Below are 13,421 nucleotides of genomic sequence, written 5' to 3'. Positions count from 1 at the left end.
GGAAATATGACGATCAATGAACATCACTATAGATAGCGCAATTTGGATTACTCAAAATAGAAAGATGAAAGCTAAATCATTAATCATTTTCCATTTTGTCCGCGATTGGAGTTGCACGTGATATTACAATGTACTGTACAGCGGCCCCAACGAGATTCAAGATAGCTGAGGTGCAGAACGGCCACTTTTGCCTGTATGGATTAGAGATGAGTCCGATCAGGATAGTACCGAGAGCTTGTGTGAGCGGAGACATTGCCGTCCTCAACGAAGTTAAGATGGACGAGAGGGAAGGCCCTGTTGGTCCCATTTTGCCAAAGTAGTGTAGGAAAGACGGCTTTGAGATCGAGGCTCCGTTGGTCATTGTGTTGCAGGTCAATACGATGCCGATAGTGAAATTTACAGAGTCTTCATGAATGTCAGTGAAGTTGCTGTGCTAGACATGTGAAGTGGATGATCCTAGGCACGCGACATCTGAATTCCTAGATGAATACTTGATGCAGTAAATAGTTTTTAAATGCACAAAACTTATTCTTCTTGGATGCCCATGTCATTGATACGAAACTCTTGAAAGTTGGTTTACGGTAGCAAAAGTTCACAAGATACGAGGTCTTTCTTGTTTCATCACTATGAGGCCATTATGTGTATCTTACTGTTCCCCGCCATCAACAACCCTGCACCCCGCGTGGCAGTCTTTTTACCGTACTCATAGAAGCTAGTATGCCGTAACAACTTCTCCCGAAATACCTTTTGGACCTTGCGGCTCGGATCAAGCTGAATTGCGCCGTGACCAACGTGCCGTATATGTCCTCATCGACGGGCCGCAGTGACCTGTCTACCTCACCTTACCCTAGGGCTCCGCTTCTAAAAAAGCTTGATGATGGAGAATGGTTAAAACAAACCGTCTGCAAGCTGAAAATCTAGTCAAGCCTTTGTTCCCCATTCTCATTCTATTCACGTACATTAGTTGCAAGGCATGTGTATGTCTGTTTGATCACGAAAAGCAAAGTCATCTACACGCTGAGAACCGTTGTTTAAGAGGCCCGATCGCAAATGCTTATAGATTCATAAGCCCATATTATCAACAAGGACACGCCTTACAATGCGTTTCCATATCATCATTCTGGCCCTTGCCGGGTTGGTAATCGGAACTCCTGTCGACCTTCTCGAACGCTCCGCCCCAGCCGACGTTCAAAATATTTCCAACGAGGAAATGCGTGACCGGCTACTTCGAACGCATACACCTCACCTGATCCATCAGTCTTGGTCATTGAACGATTTCGAAGGCTTGGTGATGCCTCACGCTGGCACAGAGGCCACAATCTATCTCCGTGACCTCGGCGCCTTTGTCCCATTGACCAGTTTCAGAAACGCACCAGGCTCGGAGGGGGAGACTACGAAGTTCACCCCGCACTGCTACAGCTGGGACCTGTGGGAGCTTCGCGATCTCAAGACGTACTGGAGCGAGTATTCGGCGGCTTCCAAGATTGAATATGTTGGTCAGATTGAGGATCCCGGCCCGGTGGGGATAGACTGGCACAGGTCAATCCCCGTCAAGAGAAGGCTCAGTCTAACGCCTGACTGGAAGCCGATCAGAGAGATGCTGAGCACGTCATTGGGCATCGCTATAACGGACAATTGGATTGGTAAAGGAACTTTTGAGTGCACGACTCTTCCAGATCGCAGGATTCGGCTTTGGTTCCAGAAGTATTTCGGAGCAGGTAAGCATGCAGAGGGTCCCTTGGCACTTGCTTCTTATTTGTGAGACTGATTCGGATATAGCAATGCTGTGGAAGAAGACGTGCACAATTTGCTATGGTTCAAGATTCAAGTGTGATGACGAGTGGACGCCACAGGGCCAGGTTATCGTTCCCTCTGATGGGTAAGTCGGCGGGCATCTGTCAAGACTGTTGTAATACGGAACTGACTATGAGTCTACCTAGGTCCGATCCGGCCATTAACTACAACATGCACTGTAGCTCTGAATTATAGCTCAAATAAAGTGAATCCGGTCATCGAGAGGATGTGCTCAGGTCCAGAGCTGGTGTCTGGTCAACTGGAAGTGACTCTGAGTAGAGCAAATTATCTCCAAATGCTGATGAGCATGCAATGCTAACCCCGCAGTCTAGTTCCAAGTGCAGCCTACCTATTTATCTCGAGCCAATCAGCCTTCATGCCTCGACAGATCATGACTTTAGAATTTTTCACTTCCAACGTCATTTCATTTCCCTGTTGGTGACTCACCTCGAATACGTAGATTATGAACTCATCCTGTACAATTTCGTGCTCAACGACACAATCATCCAGACACAGCATCATCATCACTCAGTGCAGCCAGCATGGAGCGCCAACATCAAGGCTTCGAGCTCGAGACAATGAGCCTGCCCAATCGCACATCGACGCTCAGCAGCGCGACTGGACACCAAGAAACCGCCGAGGAAATCGAGCAAGCATCGCTGCCACCCGCAGACAGAGGAAGGGAGGCCTGGCTTGTCTTGCTCGGATGCATTTTGATTCAAATTCCCGTGTGGGGTACGTGAAGCACATCCGCCCTTTTCCTGGCTGCGAAATGAAACAAGAGCTGACCGGAACCTTTCTGCACAGGGTACTCTCTCGCCTTTGGAGTATTCCAAGAATACTATGGCAGTCATCCTGACAAGCTCGAGGGCGAATCTAGCAATGTCGCAGTGATTGGAACCACAATGACTGTACGATGAGGATCAACGTTTGACACTTACTTGCATGTACTGACGAGGACAGGGCCTCATGTACCTCATCTCCCCCTTCACATTCACGATCCTGAGTCGGTGGCCTCGTCTACGCCGCTGGTTCGGCCCGCTCGGGTTGGTCCTCACAGCAGCTGGTTTCCTCCTGTCCTCTTTCGCAAGGACGGTGGGACAGTTGATCGCAACCCAGGGTGTCATTTGTGCTCTTGGCTGCGGGCTGCTATTCACACCCACGACCTTATACCTGGACGAGTGGTTCGTCAAGCGGAAAGGGCTAGCTTACGGAGTGATGTGGGCTGGTAAGTCCGCCGCTGGCGTCGGACTGCCCTTTGCCATGGAAACCTGTCTCCAAAGGTTTGGACCAGTAATTACGCTTCGAGCATGGAGCATTGCTACGGTATAATAATCCCGGGACTGCTCAAAAAAAAAGGTGGCTTCACATTGGTATACTCACAAAGCCTCACAGATACTCATCTCGGCACCCTTACTCTACTTTCTGAAGCCGCGAATCCCCCTCGCCCAGTCCGCCGCCGTGCGCCGGATCAACCTCAACTTCATCCACCTCCCCTCCTTCTGGATGCTCCAAATCGGCAACGTCCTCCAGTCGCTCGGCTACTTCCTCCCCTACACCTACCTCTCCACCTACGCCGTGCAACAGCTCCACGTCTCCACCACCGTCGCAACGACCCTCCTCGTCCTCGTCAACGTCACCTCCATACCTGGCGGCATCGTCATGGGCAGCCTCGGCGACCACGTCCGCGTCAGCACCGTGATCCTCATCTCGACCGTCGGCTCCGCGCTCGCCGTCTTCTTGTTCTGGGGCTTCTCGAGCCAGACGGCGCTGCTGGCCGTCTTTAGCATCACGTACGGCTTCTTCGCGGGAGGGTTTAGTTCCACCTGGTCCGCTGTGCTGTCCGAGCTGAAGGCTGAGAGCCCTGCGGTGGACACGGGGTTCATCTTTGGGCTGCTCGCTGGGGGGCGGGGGATTGGGAATGTGATTAGCGGGCCGTTGAGCGTGGCGTTGTTGGCTGGTGACGGGTTAATCAGGGATGGTAAGAGTTGGGGGTATAATGGACAGTATGGTGGTATCATCTTGTTCACGGGATTCACGGCGTTGTTGGGGGGCTGGGGTGCGCTTGGTAGAGTCAAGTGGGTTTGCACAAGGTGACAGAAAAGCTTGTTGGATCTACAACGTAGGGCAAAGATCCGCCCAAACTTGGCTCGACGGGGAGGTGGCGCTGGCCCAGCGCCGAGTGAGGTTCAATGTAGATGAGAAGGGTTCGACAGATTGGCGTGGACTATCATATCAAGGATGGCAACGGGAGCGCAGAAACTTGATCGTGGACAGACATTATTACTATTGATATTTCTATAATACGGCCATGGCATACTCCTCAACCGTCCGTGGGAAAGTGCTCGGCATGACAGCCAGCAGACTAGTAGTGCCTCTTGTAAATAGTACCGTTTCCGGTAAAGTTACCAGTCTGGGTAGTAAAGTCGCCGGTATTGCTAAAGTTATCAATCTTTCCGAGCAGAATCTCCAGCATGCGGTACGCGACGCCGGGCGCGTAACCGGGCAACTCGTGGCCGGCGAGACGAGCAGTGTAAAACGTCAGGCCACGCTCAGCGGTCCACACACCCTGGATACCCGCGCCCGCGAGCGCGCCACCGTTGTAATCCGGGTGGTACGGGACCAAGACGGGGGTGCTGGGGTACTCTGACAGTCCCTGCGCGCCGTTCCAGGTCAAGTTCTGGATCGCCAGGAGCGTGCCGTTGGTGCTGAGGAGCATGTCGAGGTCGCCGGAGCCGATGATGGTGTTGTTGGTGTACTCGATGACGCGCTGCAAGGCGCCGGTGATGGCCGGGCCGTTGGACTGGTCAGAACCTGAACCGTCTTTGGAACCGTTGCCAAAGACGTTGACGTCGGTGCACTGCTCCCAGTTCGAGTTGAGGGGCGCATGGAGCGCCTTTTTGACGTCGGTGCGGTTGAAGTAGATCTCGGCGCCGGGCGGGGAGTAGTCGCCGCTGTTCACGATGCCGAGCTGGGAGTACGGGTGCGGGCAGGTCTCGGTGACGTGGTAGATGTTGAAGCAGGGGTTGACCTCGAGAAGGGCCTCGTACAGGGTGTCGAACATGTCGCAGGCGTACGTGTCGCTGTAGTAGGGGTCGGGCAGGACGGGGAAGGGCTTCTGGGGCGGCGGGAACTGGAAGTAGGTGTCGAGGTAGGAGGAGTAGTTGCACGAGTCCTGGCGGTCGCGAACCTGCTCGAGGAAGGTCTCGTTGAGGTAGAAGAGGTTGTTCCAGAACTCGACAAAGGGCAGGATGACGACCTCCTGCTGGAGGGTCTCGTCGCCGATGATGGGGTCGTTGATCGAGATACCGGCCAGATTGAAGTAGTCGGTGTCGTTGGCGGAAATGAAACCATCTGCAATGTACGGAACGTAGTATCCGGCGTAGGACTCTCCGGTGATGTAGGTCTTCCAGGTCTTGGTCTGGAACGTGTCGACAAAGTTCTTGTAGAACCCGCGGAACTCGGCCGCGAGCTGGACCTCGTCGGTGATGTTGGGTGTTCCCTGTGAGTAACCCACACCAACGGGCTGCTCGACCCACAGCATGTTGGTCAAGTTGGTCCACGCGTAGGTGTTCTGGACGGGAGCGAGCGTGCCGTCTTCCCAAGTGAAAGGGCCGTTCTCGGTGAGGAGACCGGACAGAGAAGAGCATCCGGGTCCGCCATTGAGCCTGTCGCATGTTAGCAGGATGCCCTAGATGCGAACATGGCTCCATTCGCTTACCAGATGACCACCTCTTCAGGGGTCTGCGCCGCTGTGGTCGGGAAGAACCAGAAGAAAAGCTCGCGAGTCTCGTCGGGGCTGTCGGAGATGGGAAGCAATCCCGCGTAGGATTCGCCAATGTCGAACGGCACTTCAGGGAAGTCAGTGCCATTGACAGCGAAAGCTTGGATAAAAGTTAGCTTGGCGTTCAATAGCTTTGTTCTCGGTCGGGTTCTCACCCTTGGTCTTGTCCGTCAAGAACTGGGAGGCGCGCTTCTGAATCTTGGGGTGAGAGAAGGGCTGGTTGGCCGCCCGCCTCTCGACGACAGACCGCGGAAGCGTATGCTTGGTTGGCTTCTTGAAAGCAAGCGCAGACGAGGCGCAAAGCAGCCCGCTGAAGAGGTTGAGGAGCTTCATCTTGAATTTGACTGGGGAGAAACTGCAGCCAGAAGAGGGCCTCTCCTTCGACCAGAGCTGGCCCGGCCGCGGTATTTGAACATTTTCGCAAATGACGGCATCACTCCCCGCGGGCCCTGACGCTTACCATAGGTAGAAGGAGGAAGACCGAAGCGCCCAAAAGTCCCCCTGATAGAATGGGTCACCTCTCGATGACTGAACAGCTGCGGGTCCAGGCAGGTGTTGATCGTTGGATGAGTTCATGATACGTTGGTCGGTTGTTCGGCATGCAAGAGAGCGTTGGTAGTCCGTCACCCGTCTTCTCCAGAGGTACCTCGAAGGCTCGACCTCGGCTGCTCATCTACTGTGGTATCAGGCCAAAGATTAAGCTGACAGCTAAGGTACCGATGGGGCGCGGTCAATGCCACCCATACCACCATAGTACTATGTAGGCCTGCTTAAAAGCTCATATCAAAGAACTTGAACTGATAAGCCTGATTGGCCTTTGCCGCGTCCCGGAGTCATGAAAATCCCATGTTTCCTTCTAATTGACCAACGGCGCGGAGTAATCTAGGCATTCATCGCGTGTTCGGCTGTTGAAAGCCGCATACAAGTTTGTAAGATGACGCAGCCGGGGACGGACTGTGACCTTCCCCTTAAGGTTAAGGTCGGTCCCGCAGATCGACAATGAAGCTCCAACGGCCCTAAGACGGCGCGCATTCGTGCTTCGATCATGGTGCCTTGGTAAGTTGGTGCAATTGGAGCAGACATGGCCCAGGTAGAAGAACAAGCTTTGGGCAGACGATGCAGCCGAAGCTTGGTCTGGCTTGGCAATGCTTGGAGGATCGAAACAAACACGGAAGAGCGGGAGCGAGAGACAAAAAAAGCCCCGGCCGCTGCCCGGCCCTCCCCAGTTTGTCGACAGGGATACAAGGTCCGCCAATTTGGGCACCTGCCTGAGGGGTACTACGGTGACATCGTATTGCAAAGTGCGGTATAGGAATCGCGTAATCATCACCAGCAGCATGAGTGGTGCAAGGAAGACCTCGACGGATCTCGGGCAACTAATTCGCTCACGCATATTGCGCGACACAAGCACTGCCTGTCGTGTTTCTTGCGTCCTACTCAAAAGTTCCTGTTCATCTCATGCTGAAAAAGTTCATCTCTGTCCAAGGTACCGCTGTGGAAATGTGTTTAACCCCCGTCAACGTATAGTTCGTCGCTTAGTTACTGTTACTATCTATTACTTGACTTACCCCAACATACTCCAAGAGCATGTGGATGTCAAAGGCGGTTGCTATTTACGCCCCGCCTCGCTCCCCTCCAACAAAACCGTCACTGACGGCGGCGGGGGAAACTCGACGCAACACTCTCATGGCTCCCTCAATCTTCAGCATCACTTGGTGCTAAGTGTTGATCTACAACAGCAGGACTATGGCAAAGACCAATCAATTCCAATGAACCCAAGAGAAGCTATAGAGTAGGCGCGACGGCGTCGCAGTCCGGTCCATTAGTGAGTGACTAACCTGTTTGGCGCGTCATGAGCACTGCCCACGAGTCGCACGGCCACACCGAGCATCATCACCCGCAGTTGCATGCAGCATTTGCGGCGCTGCCAAAGTAGAAAAACGGTTTCAGCCCTCTATGCAGAAAAGAGGCGTAAAGTCGACCAATGCAAAGACTGGAATGTTGTGGCTGTACATGCTGACGCGGCAGCCACACTGTTGGTTGACCTCACCAGGCCCCAAAATCTACCCGTCTGACATCGCCAGAGCGTAGATAACCATCACCATACTTGACCTTGATATACCATCAGTTCACCCGCAACCTGATCGCAAAACCAATCCTCATAAACAGCTGCAAACACTGCCATGGGACCCTTAAAGACAGCACCCTCCGAGGCGGCACCAGCCTACGACGAGCACGGCTTCCACGACGAGCACCCCGTGAACGCTTTCCCCCCTTCGGGATCGGCCTCGGCCTATGCGACGGTCCCGCAAAGCGACGAGCGCGATATCGAGCTGGCGCACAATCACGATGCGCCAGACTCGTCGGCCCCCTTCAAACCGCACCAGCACTGCGAGACGTGCGACAAGTTCACGTCGGCGCGCGAGGTCAGGGCCAACGAGCGGCACTGCTGCCTCTGGGTCTCTATTGTCTTCATGACCATCAGCCTTTCGGCGCTGGTACTGGGAATTGTTGCTATCGAGGCCAGGTTCAAGCACCACAAGGACTAGATTTCGGCGTTGCTTTCAAGAGCCTTTGGTTTCCGCCTCGTTTCGGTGACGGCCGGACCCGAGGAACGTTCGGGGAGTTGGGTTATTGGCCATACACGCAAGTTATATGTAGGCTTCATGCCTGCGGCCACTGTTTTTGTGGTTCTCTTAACTCGATTCGCCCGAGTTAGCATGTTGAGGACCCTATCATCTAATGGTCCAATCCTGAGCCTATTCATTTATCAAACTCATGCTTGTAGATTGGCACTACCAATTCAATCTTTCGGCTCTATAATATTCGGTCGCAAACACCTCCTACTCAATCTGTAACTGTCTAAATGGATAAATGTATCCTCTGGGGCCGTGTACGACAGTAGTCTGATAATCTGGGGTCCTAGAACACATAGTTCAAGATGACAGTCATTCTGACAGTGCTCGTCCTAATGGCCATCATCGACGCCGTCGTCTTTAAAAATCACGTACTCAACGATATAGGGAGGCTGCGTGTTCCCGTTGCCCTCTCTTTTCTCTGCCAAATCTCTAGCTCAATTTCAAAAGTCGCACGTCTTTGAAGAGTCTGTGACAGACGTGTACGCAAGATAGAATGATGTGATTGTGCTGCGTTTTGGTCTACGTGCTCATTTCTGATTCCTGGCTGATTGGGGTAAAGACTAGCCAAGCAGATTTGCTGCATAGAGTGCATTCCTGTTTTCTGGGGACCAATCTATATCCATGTCGCGTTGACTTGAGACGGACCCATCCGTAGAAGCTATCTAACCTTTTTATAGCAATGAGGCATGAGTCTGGGCCCAAAGTGCTCTTTGGCCACCTCCCCGACTAACCCTCCAACTTGTTGGCCACATGGATCTCGCGAACATTGGTCATGTTCACGCCCACAAGCTTCCAAGCCAAGACACCCTTCTCAATATCGCGACCCTTGTGATCGAGCAGAACGTAGCTCATGACGGGGTCCGTAAAGTCCGCGTCCTGCCGAAAATACAGGTCCCGCTCGTTCTCGATAAAGTTCTGATCGTTGTCGGCGTAGCGCTCGTTCTTGCGGAATGCATCAACCAGCTTCTGGTCGAGAAAGAGCTGGCCGGCGTGGGTGGCGACATTGTCCTGGACGGTACCGTTGGGCAGAGCCTCGGCGCCGGCGGCGTGGGTCATGATGTGGACGTGCGGGGTGCGGCCCGAGTAGTGGCCCGGCAGGTTGGTGCCGAACCAGACGGCGCCGTTGGCGTTGGTCTTACGGAGGCCGCGGTGGAAGGTTGTCTTGTCGTTGGAGGGGTCGCCTTCGCCTGCGCCGTTGGCCTCGGAGACGACGCCCGAGTAGATGCCAGTGGAGTTGGTGTCTGTGCATTGGAGGTTAGTTTGATAGGGGTTCTTTGGGGATAGATCAGGTGTGGACTTGCGCCAGACTTCGACCCAGATGTCAGGGACAGGCTCGCAGGTCTCCGTGTCGATGATCTGGAGGTCCAAGTACATGGGAATGCCAGACTGGCCATCGGTGAGATCAAAGCGGTCGAGCTCTCCCTCAACGTCTAGTGATGAGGTCAGCAAATATAGGCGAAAAGAAATGTAATGGCCAAAGTAAAAGCCATACAGAAAGGTCCCTCCGTAGTCTCGACACTCAAAACACAGCCATCATCATGAGTGGCGAAGATGGTCTCATCAGGAGTGGTCCAGTTGACACTATCATCGGTGATCTCGTGGTCGGTGTTCAGAACAGAGTCAATGTCACGCCGGTGATACCCAGGCGCTGAAGATTCTTGGCGAGTTGAACACGGCGGTAGACGGCCTCATCAACGAAGCCGCGCTTCTCAAGGTGAATGTGGCAGTGGGCAAGGTTCATGGCATTGTTGAGAGAGTAGTCTTGGCGAGCAGCAATCGCAAAAGCCTGGTTGACAGTACCATGAGCGGAGCAAGGCTGGATGAGAAAGGAGGCGATATAAGCAGTGATGAAACAGCTGAAGAAGGTCATAATGGCAGCAGCAAGAAGACGCTCAAAGAGCGTGGTGGTGCTGTCCCTTGTCATCTCTTTGCGGTACTCCTCGGCTGAGACAACGCGATGAAGAGCAGGAGGGTATGGAACAAGCAAGCCATGCTCGTCTTTGTAGAACACGAGTACTTCGTGGGGAAGAGAATCCGCTTCGGCTGTTTATGATCTATCAGCAACTTTCTTGGGGTCCATTTGGGTGAGGAAGGCAGGGCATGGAAGCACAAAGTATTCGCAAACCCAAAGAAAAGAACGGGCTTAAGGTTTCCAGGTGAGGCATTGTTGGGTTGTCATCAAAGGAAATGGAACGTACCAGCGAAGGGGTTGAACTTGTTCAAGTTCATCGTGAGCCTCTTTCTGGTGGCACATCAAAGAGCTCGATCGGTTCGTCGGTGCAAACGGTAAAACCTGCTGTTGGAGTCAAGATTGTGAAGATTGTTTTGCCAAAGGAGCGGACGGAAGAGAGGATGAGGGACACCTTTTTCTGTTTAGGGAAAGGGCGGGTGGTTCAAAAAGCAATTGTGGGGGTAGAAGGAAGGTATTCAAAATGGAATATACATCACATTCACCTTTGGCAAGTAGTAGGTGGTTAGGAAGGTGAGCAATGAATACTCACAGTGTAGTGTAGAGGTGAAGTGTGCAGATATGTGTCACGTGTGGGGTCTTTAAGGATGCGATTGTGTTTCCTATGATAATTTCCAGCAACAGATTTATTTTCTAGTATCTCTTAGTGGACCAAGGCATCCTTTGAAAAACAAGAGCACAGAGGATATCCATCTTCCAACCCGACCGTTCCGTCAGAGACCCAATTAGCCAAGACCTCTAAATCTTTCAGGATAACTTCATCTTGCCAACTCCTCAAACGCATCATTTTATATCCCATCTGACCAGCCACTCCCCCGGCCTCATTCTAGCCCAGTCTCCCTCCACCACTTGAACCGATAACACACAAGCCTGGCAGGAATCTCCTTTTCAAACCTCTCCCTCCACCCCTCGGGCATCTCCCCATGGAACCGCACAACCTCCAACCCCTTCAGCGCCGCCAACACCCCAAAAAACTCGTCATGCTTCTTCTCCGTCAGCTTCGCCTCCCACACCTTGGGATTCGGCGGACCCGGTCTCGGCTCCCAGTCCACAACCAGCTCCGTCAGGTCCCTCGCCCGCCGCGCCACCTCGCCAAAGATGGCCAGCCACCGGTTCCAGTTGGGATATTCCATGGCGACGAGAAGGTACAGCCGGCGCAGGCGCTCGAAGCGCAGGGTCCCGTGGACGGCGAAGCCGATGCGCCGGTCGCCGTAGCCGTGCGAGTGCACGCGCAGCACGGCGTCGGCGTGGACGGGCCGGTGGAGCTCGCGGTAGACGCGCTTGCAGGTCAGCATGAGCGGCGGCAAGGGTTTCTTGTAGTCGCCTTGCTCAAAGTAGACGTGCAGCGGCCTGACGGTGTCGCCAAAGTCGTCGTGGTCGAATGCGAGGTAGTACGCGTAGATCTTCTCCCTGATCTCCCACGGGAGACTGAGAAGCCCCGCGCCGTTTTGTTCCAAGGGTTCGCTCATGGCTGGGTTGTTTGCGTGTTGGTGTATGCGTCTATGCGTGTATGCATGTGATGGCAGTGCTATTACTTGCCCATGTTAGATCGGGTAAGTCGGAAGGATCGGGGACGGCGGAGGTGAGCAATTGGGTGGCCCACACGCTCTTTGTTGCTTACCTTGCGTTTGTAACACGGGCTGTGACAAGGCCGTAGATTAAGTTTTTCCTCCCGATAAAACACCATCAACGCGTCTGTGACAACAGGATATTTGCTTCTTCAAAAGCAAATGTCTGCCTGCAACTGTGTCGCTGCTGCCTGGTTGGCGCATGTTGTTTCTGCGGGAACGTCTCACGGCGTCGGCCAGTGGGGCTGGACCCGCTTCCGGCTGTAAACACGCACTCTTTTTTTAAGGTGCTGACGAGCGGGGTTCCCACCTTCGGCTCCGGCCTTCGGTGCGGGTCCCCCCTCCCCCCGATGTTTGCCCCCCCGTCTCTGCAGATCCCTCCTCGTCCGCCGAACAACGTTTCAAACGTACCTGCCTTGAGCAGAATTTTGCAAATTGCACAAAAGAATTGCATGAAACAAGCACGTGGGAAAACCCCTCATATCCAATTTGAGCTTACTAGAGGGGTGAAGTTTATTTGCAACACAAAAGTATGTACCATCAAGCCCTCCCCTCCGGCGCCGCAATCTCGCCTGTCCCCCCCGGTCCCAACTTCATCTCCTCCATAGCCTTCACCCACTCCTCAGTCGTTTTGACATTGGTCAACCACCATTCGCACCCAGGCGGCGCGTCAATCATCAACCCGTCAAGCTCCCTAGCCGTCTCCTCAGGCTGAGGGTGTCCCCGGCCGACTCGCTCCGCCAGACGCGACAGCGCAGGCGGCGCCCAAATCGCCAGCAGCGGCTCGCAGTTCCCTTGCGCGGTACGGAAACACGTCACGGGTACGGCGTCGCGCTTCACAGATAGGTGGTAGAAGGCCTCGGCGGGGACCAGGGGGTAGTCGCAGGCCAACACGACCCAGTACGCCCACGCGTCGTAGCGGTATGCCGCGAGGAGTCCCGCGGCGGGGCCTTGGCCGCCGGTGGGCGAGGACTTGGCGTCCACGTTCTGCGGGTGATGGTCGCGCAGAACCTGGATCATTGGCGGCGCTGGTGCTGGTGCTGTGTTGCCGTCTTCGGTTCCGGGGGATTGGTCCGCGGTGGTTGCGGCCTGCGACAGCAGCTCGCCGAGGAACTCGTCTGTTTCGGACTCCTGCGCCAGCGAGATGAAGATCGTCTGCGGCTCCGGGAAGATGTTGCGTAGCAGTTGCAGCTGTCGTTGGTACAGGGGTGTTCCATCGGGCATCCGGAGGAGGTGTTTGGGTGTGCCCATCCGAGTCGACTTGCCGCCCGCCAACAGGAGCGGCCTCATAGCCGGTAGTCCCATAGTTTTTGATGACTGTCTCTCTCTCTCTCTCTCTCTCTCTCAATCCTTCCCTTTCCCTTTTCAGTGTCTGGAGGTTGATGACTGATTGTTGGTTTCAACTCTTTCGCCACAAATGGCTTGATGCTATCGACAAGGACTACGATGGGGACGGGTACACGGCATAGAGCTTGGGAGGGGATCCCGTACGTAGTGAGTAAGCCACGTCCGAACACTCCCACGTCGTGTACGACACGATGTTTTCCCGCCCGTCATGATTACGCCATGACACTGCTGCAGCTAGTGTAACAATCGACAAGGAACCGATCTACCAGTTGATCTATCCGTCCCCTATCCGTCCTCCACCCGTCCTCATCCGTCCTCCA

The 13,421-nt window shown here is 54.1% G+C and overlaps 6 protein-coding genes across 6 annotated transcripts; 2 read left to right on the top strand and 4 right to left on the bottom strand.

Annotated features, from left to right (window-relative positions):
- Window positions 1-1,099: 1,099 nt before the first annotated feature.
- Window positions 1,100-3,980, top strand: CORC01_04809 (uncharacterized protein; the record flags this gene model as incomplete). Its single annotated transcript, XM_022616456.1, has 8 exons — window positions 1,100-1,718; window positions 1,780-1,879; window positions 1,941-1,972; window positions 2,305-2,529; window positions 2,602-2,705; window positions 2,758-3,120; window positions 3,190-3,775; window positions 3,928-3,980. The coding sequence occupies 8 exons, from the start codon at window positions 1,100-1,102 to the stop codon at window positions 3,978-3,980; spliced, it is 2,082 nt and encodes a 693-aa protein (XP_022477053.1).
- A 179-nt stretch (window positions 3,981-4,159) lies between these two features.
- CORC01_04808 (serine carboxypeptidase) lies at window positions 4,160-5,911 on the bottom strand (the record flags this gene model as incomplete). The annotated part of the gene is made up of 3 exons (XM_022616455.1): window positions 4,160-5,462; window positions 5,516-5,678; window positions 5,734-5,911. The coding sequence occupies 3 exons, from the start codon at window positions 5,909-5,911 to the stop codon at window positions 4,160-4,162; spliced, it is 1,644 nt and encodes a 547-aa protein (XP_022477052.1).
- A 1,850-nt stretch (window positions 5,912-7,761) lies between these two features.
- CORC01_04807 (uncharacterized protein) lies at window positions 7,762-8,127 on the top strand (the record flags this gene model as incomplete). The annotated part of the gene is made up of 1 exon (XM_022616454.1): window positions 7,762-8,127. The coding sequence occupies one exon, from the start codon at window positions 7,762-7,764 to the stop codon at window positions 8,125-8,127; it is 366 nt and encodes a 121-aa protein (XP_022477051.1).
- An 816-nt stretch (window positions 8,128-8,943) lies between these two features.
- Window positions 8,944-10,446, bottom strand: CORC01_04806 (uncharacterized protein; the record flags this gene model as incomplete). The annotated part of the gene is made up of 4 exons (XM_022616453.1): window positions 8,944-9,647; window positions 9,710-9,812; window positions 9,848-10,260; window positions 10,416-10,446. The coding sequence occupies 4 exons, from the start codon at window positions 10,444-10,446 to the stop codon at window positions 8,944-8,946; spliced, it is 1,251 nt and encodes a 416-aa protein (XP_022477050.1).
- A 561-nt stretch (window positions 10,447-11,007) lies between these two features.
- CORC01_04805 (uncharacterized protein) lies at window positions 11,008-11,655 on the bottom strand (the record flags this gene model as incomplete). The annotated part of the gene is made up of 1 exon (XM_022616452.1): window positions 11,008-11,655. The coding sequence occupies one exon, from the start codon at window positions 11,653-11,655 to the stop codon at window positions 11,008-11,010; it is 648 nt and encodes a 215-aa protein (XP_022477049.1).
- A 639-nt stretch (window positions 11,656-12,294) lies between these two features.
- CORC01_04804 (molybdenum cofactor biosynthesis protein C) lies at window positions 12,295-13,059 on the bottom strand (the record flags this gene model as incomplete). The annotated part of the gene is made up of 1 exon (XM_022616451.1): window positions 12,295-13,059. The coding sequence occupies one exon, from the start codon at window positions 13,057-13,059 to the stop codon at window positions 12,295-12,297; it is 765 nt and encodes a 254-aa protein (XP_022477048.1).
- Window positions 13,060-13,421: the final 362 nt, after the last annotated feature.

The sequence above is a fragment of the Colletotrichum orchidophilum genome (genome assembly GCF_001831195.1).
Source record: "Colletotrichum orchidophilum strain IMI 309357 chromosome Unknown Scaffold_32.1, whole genome shotgun sequence".
NCBI classification, from domain to species: Eukaryota; Fungi; Ascomycota; class Sordariomycetes; order Glomerellales; family Glomerellaceae; genus Colletotrichum; species Colletotrichum orchidophilum.
This window is presented reverse-complemented; position numbering and strand designations above follow the sequence as displayed.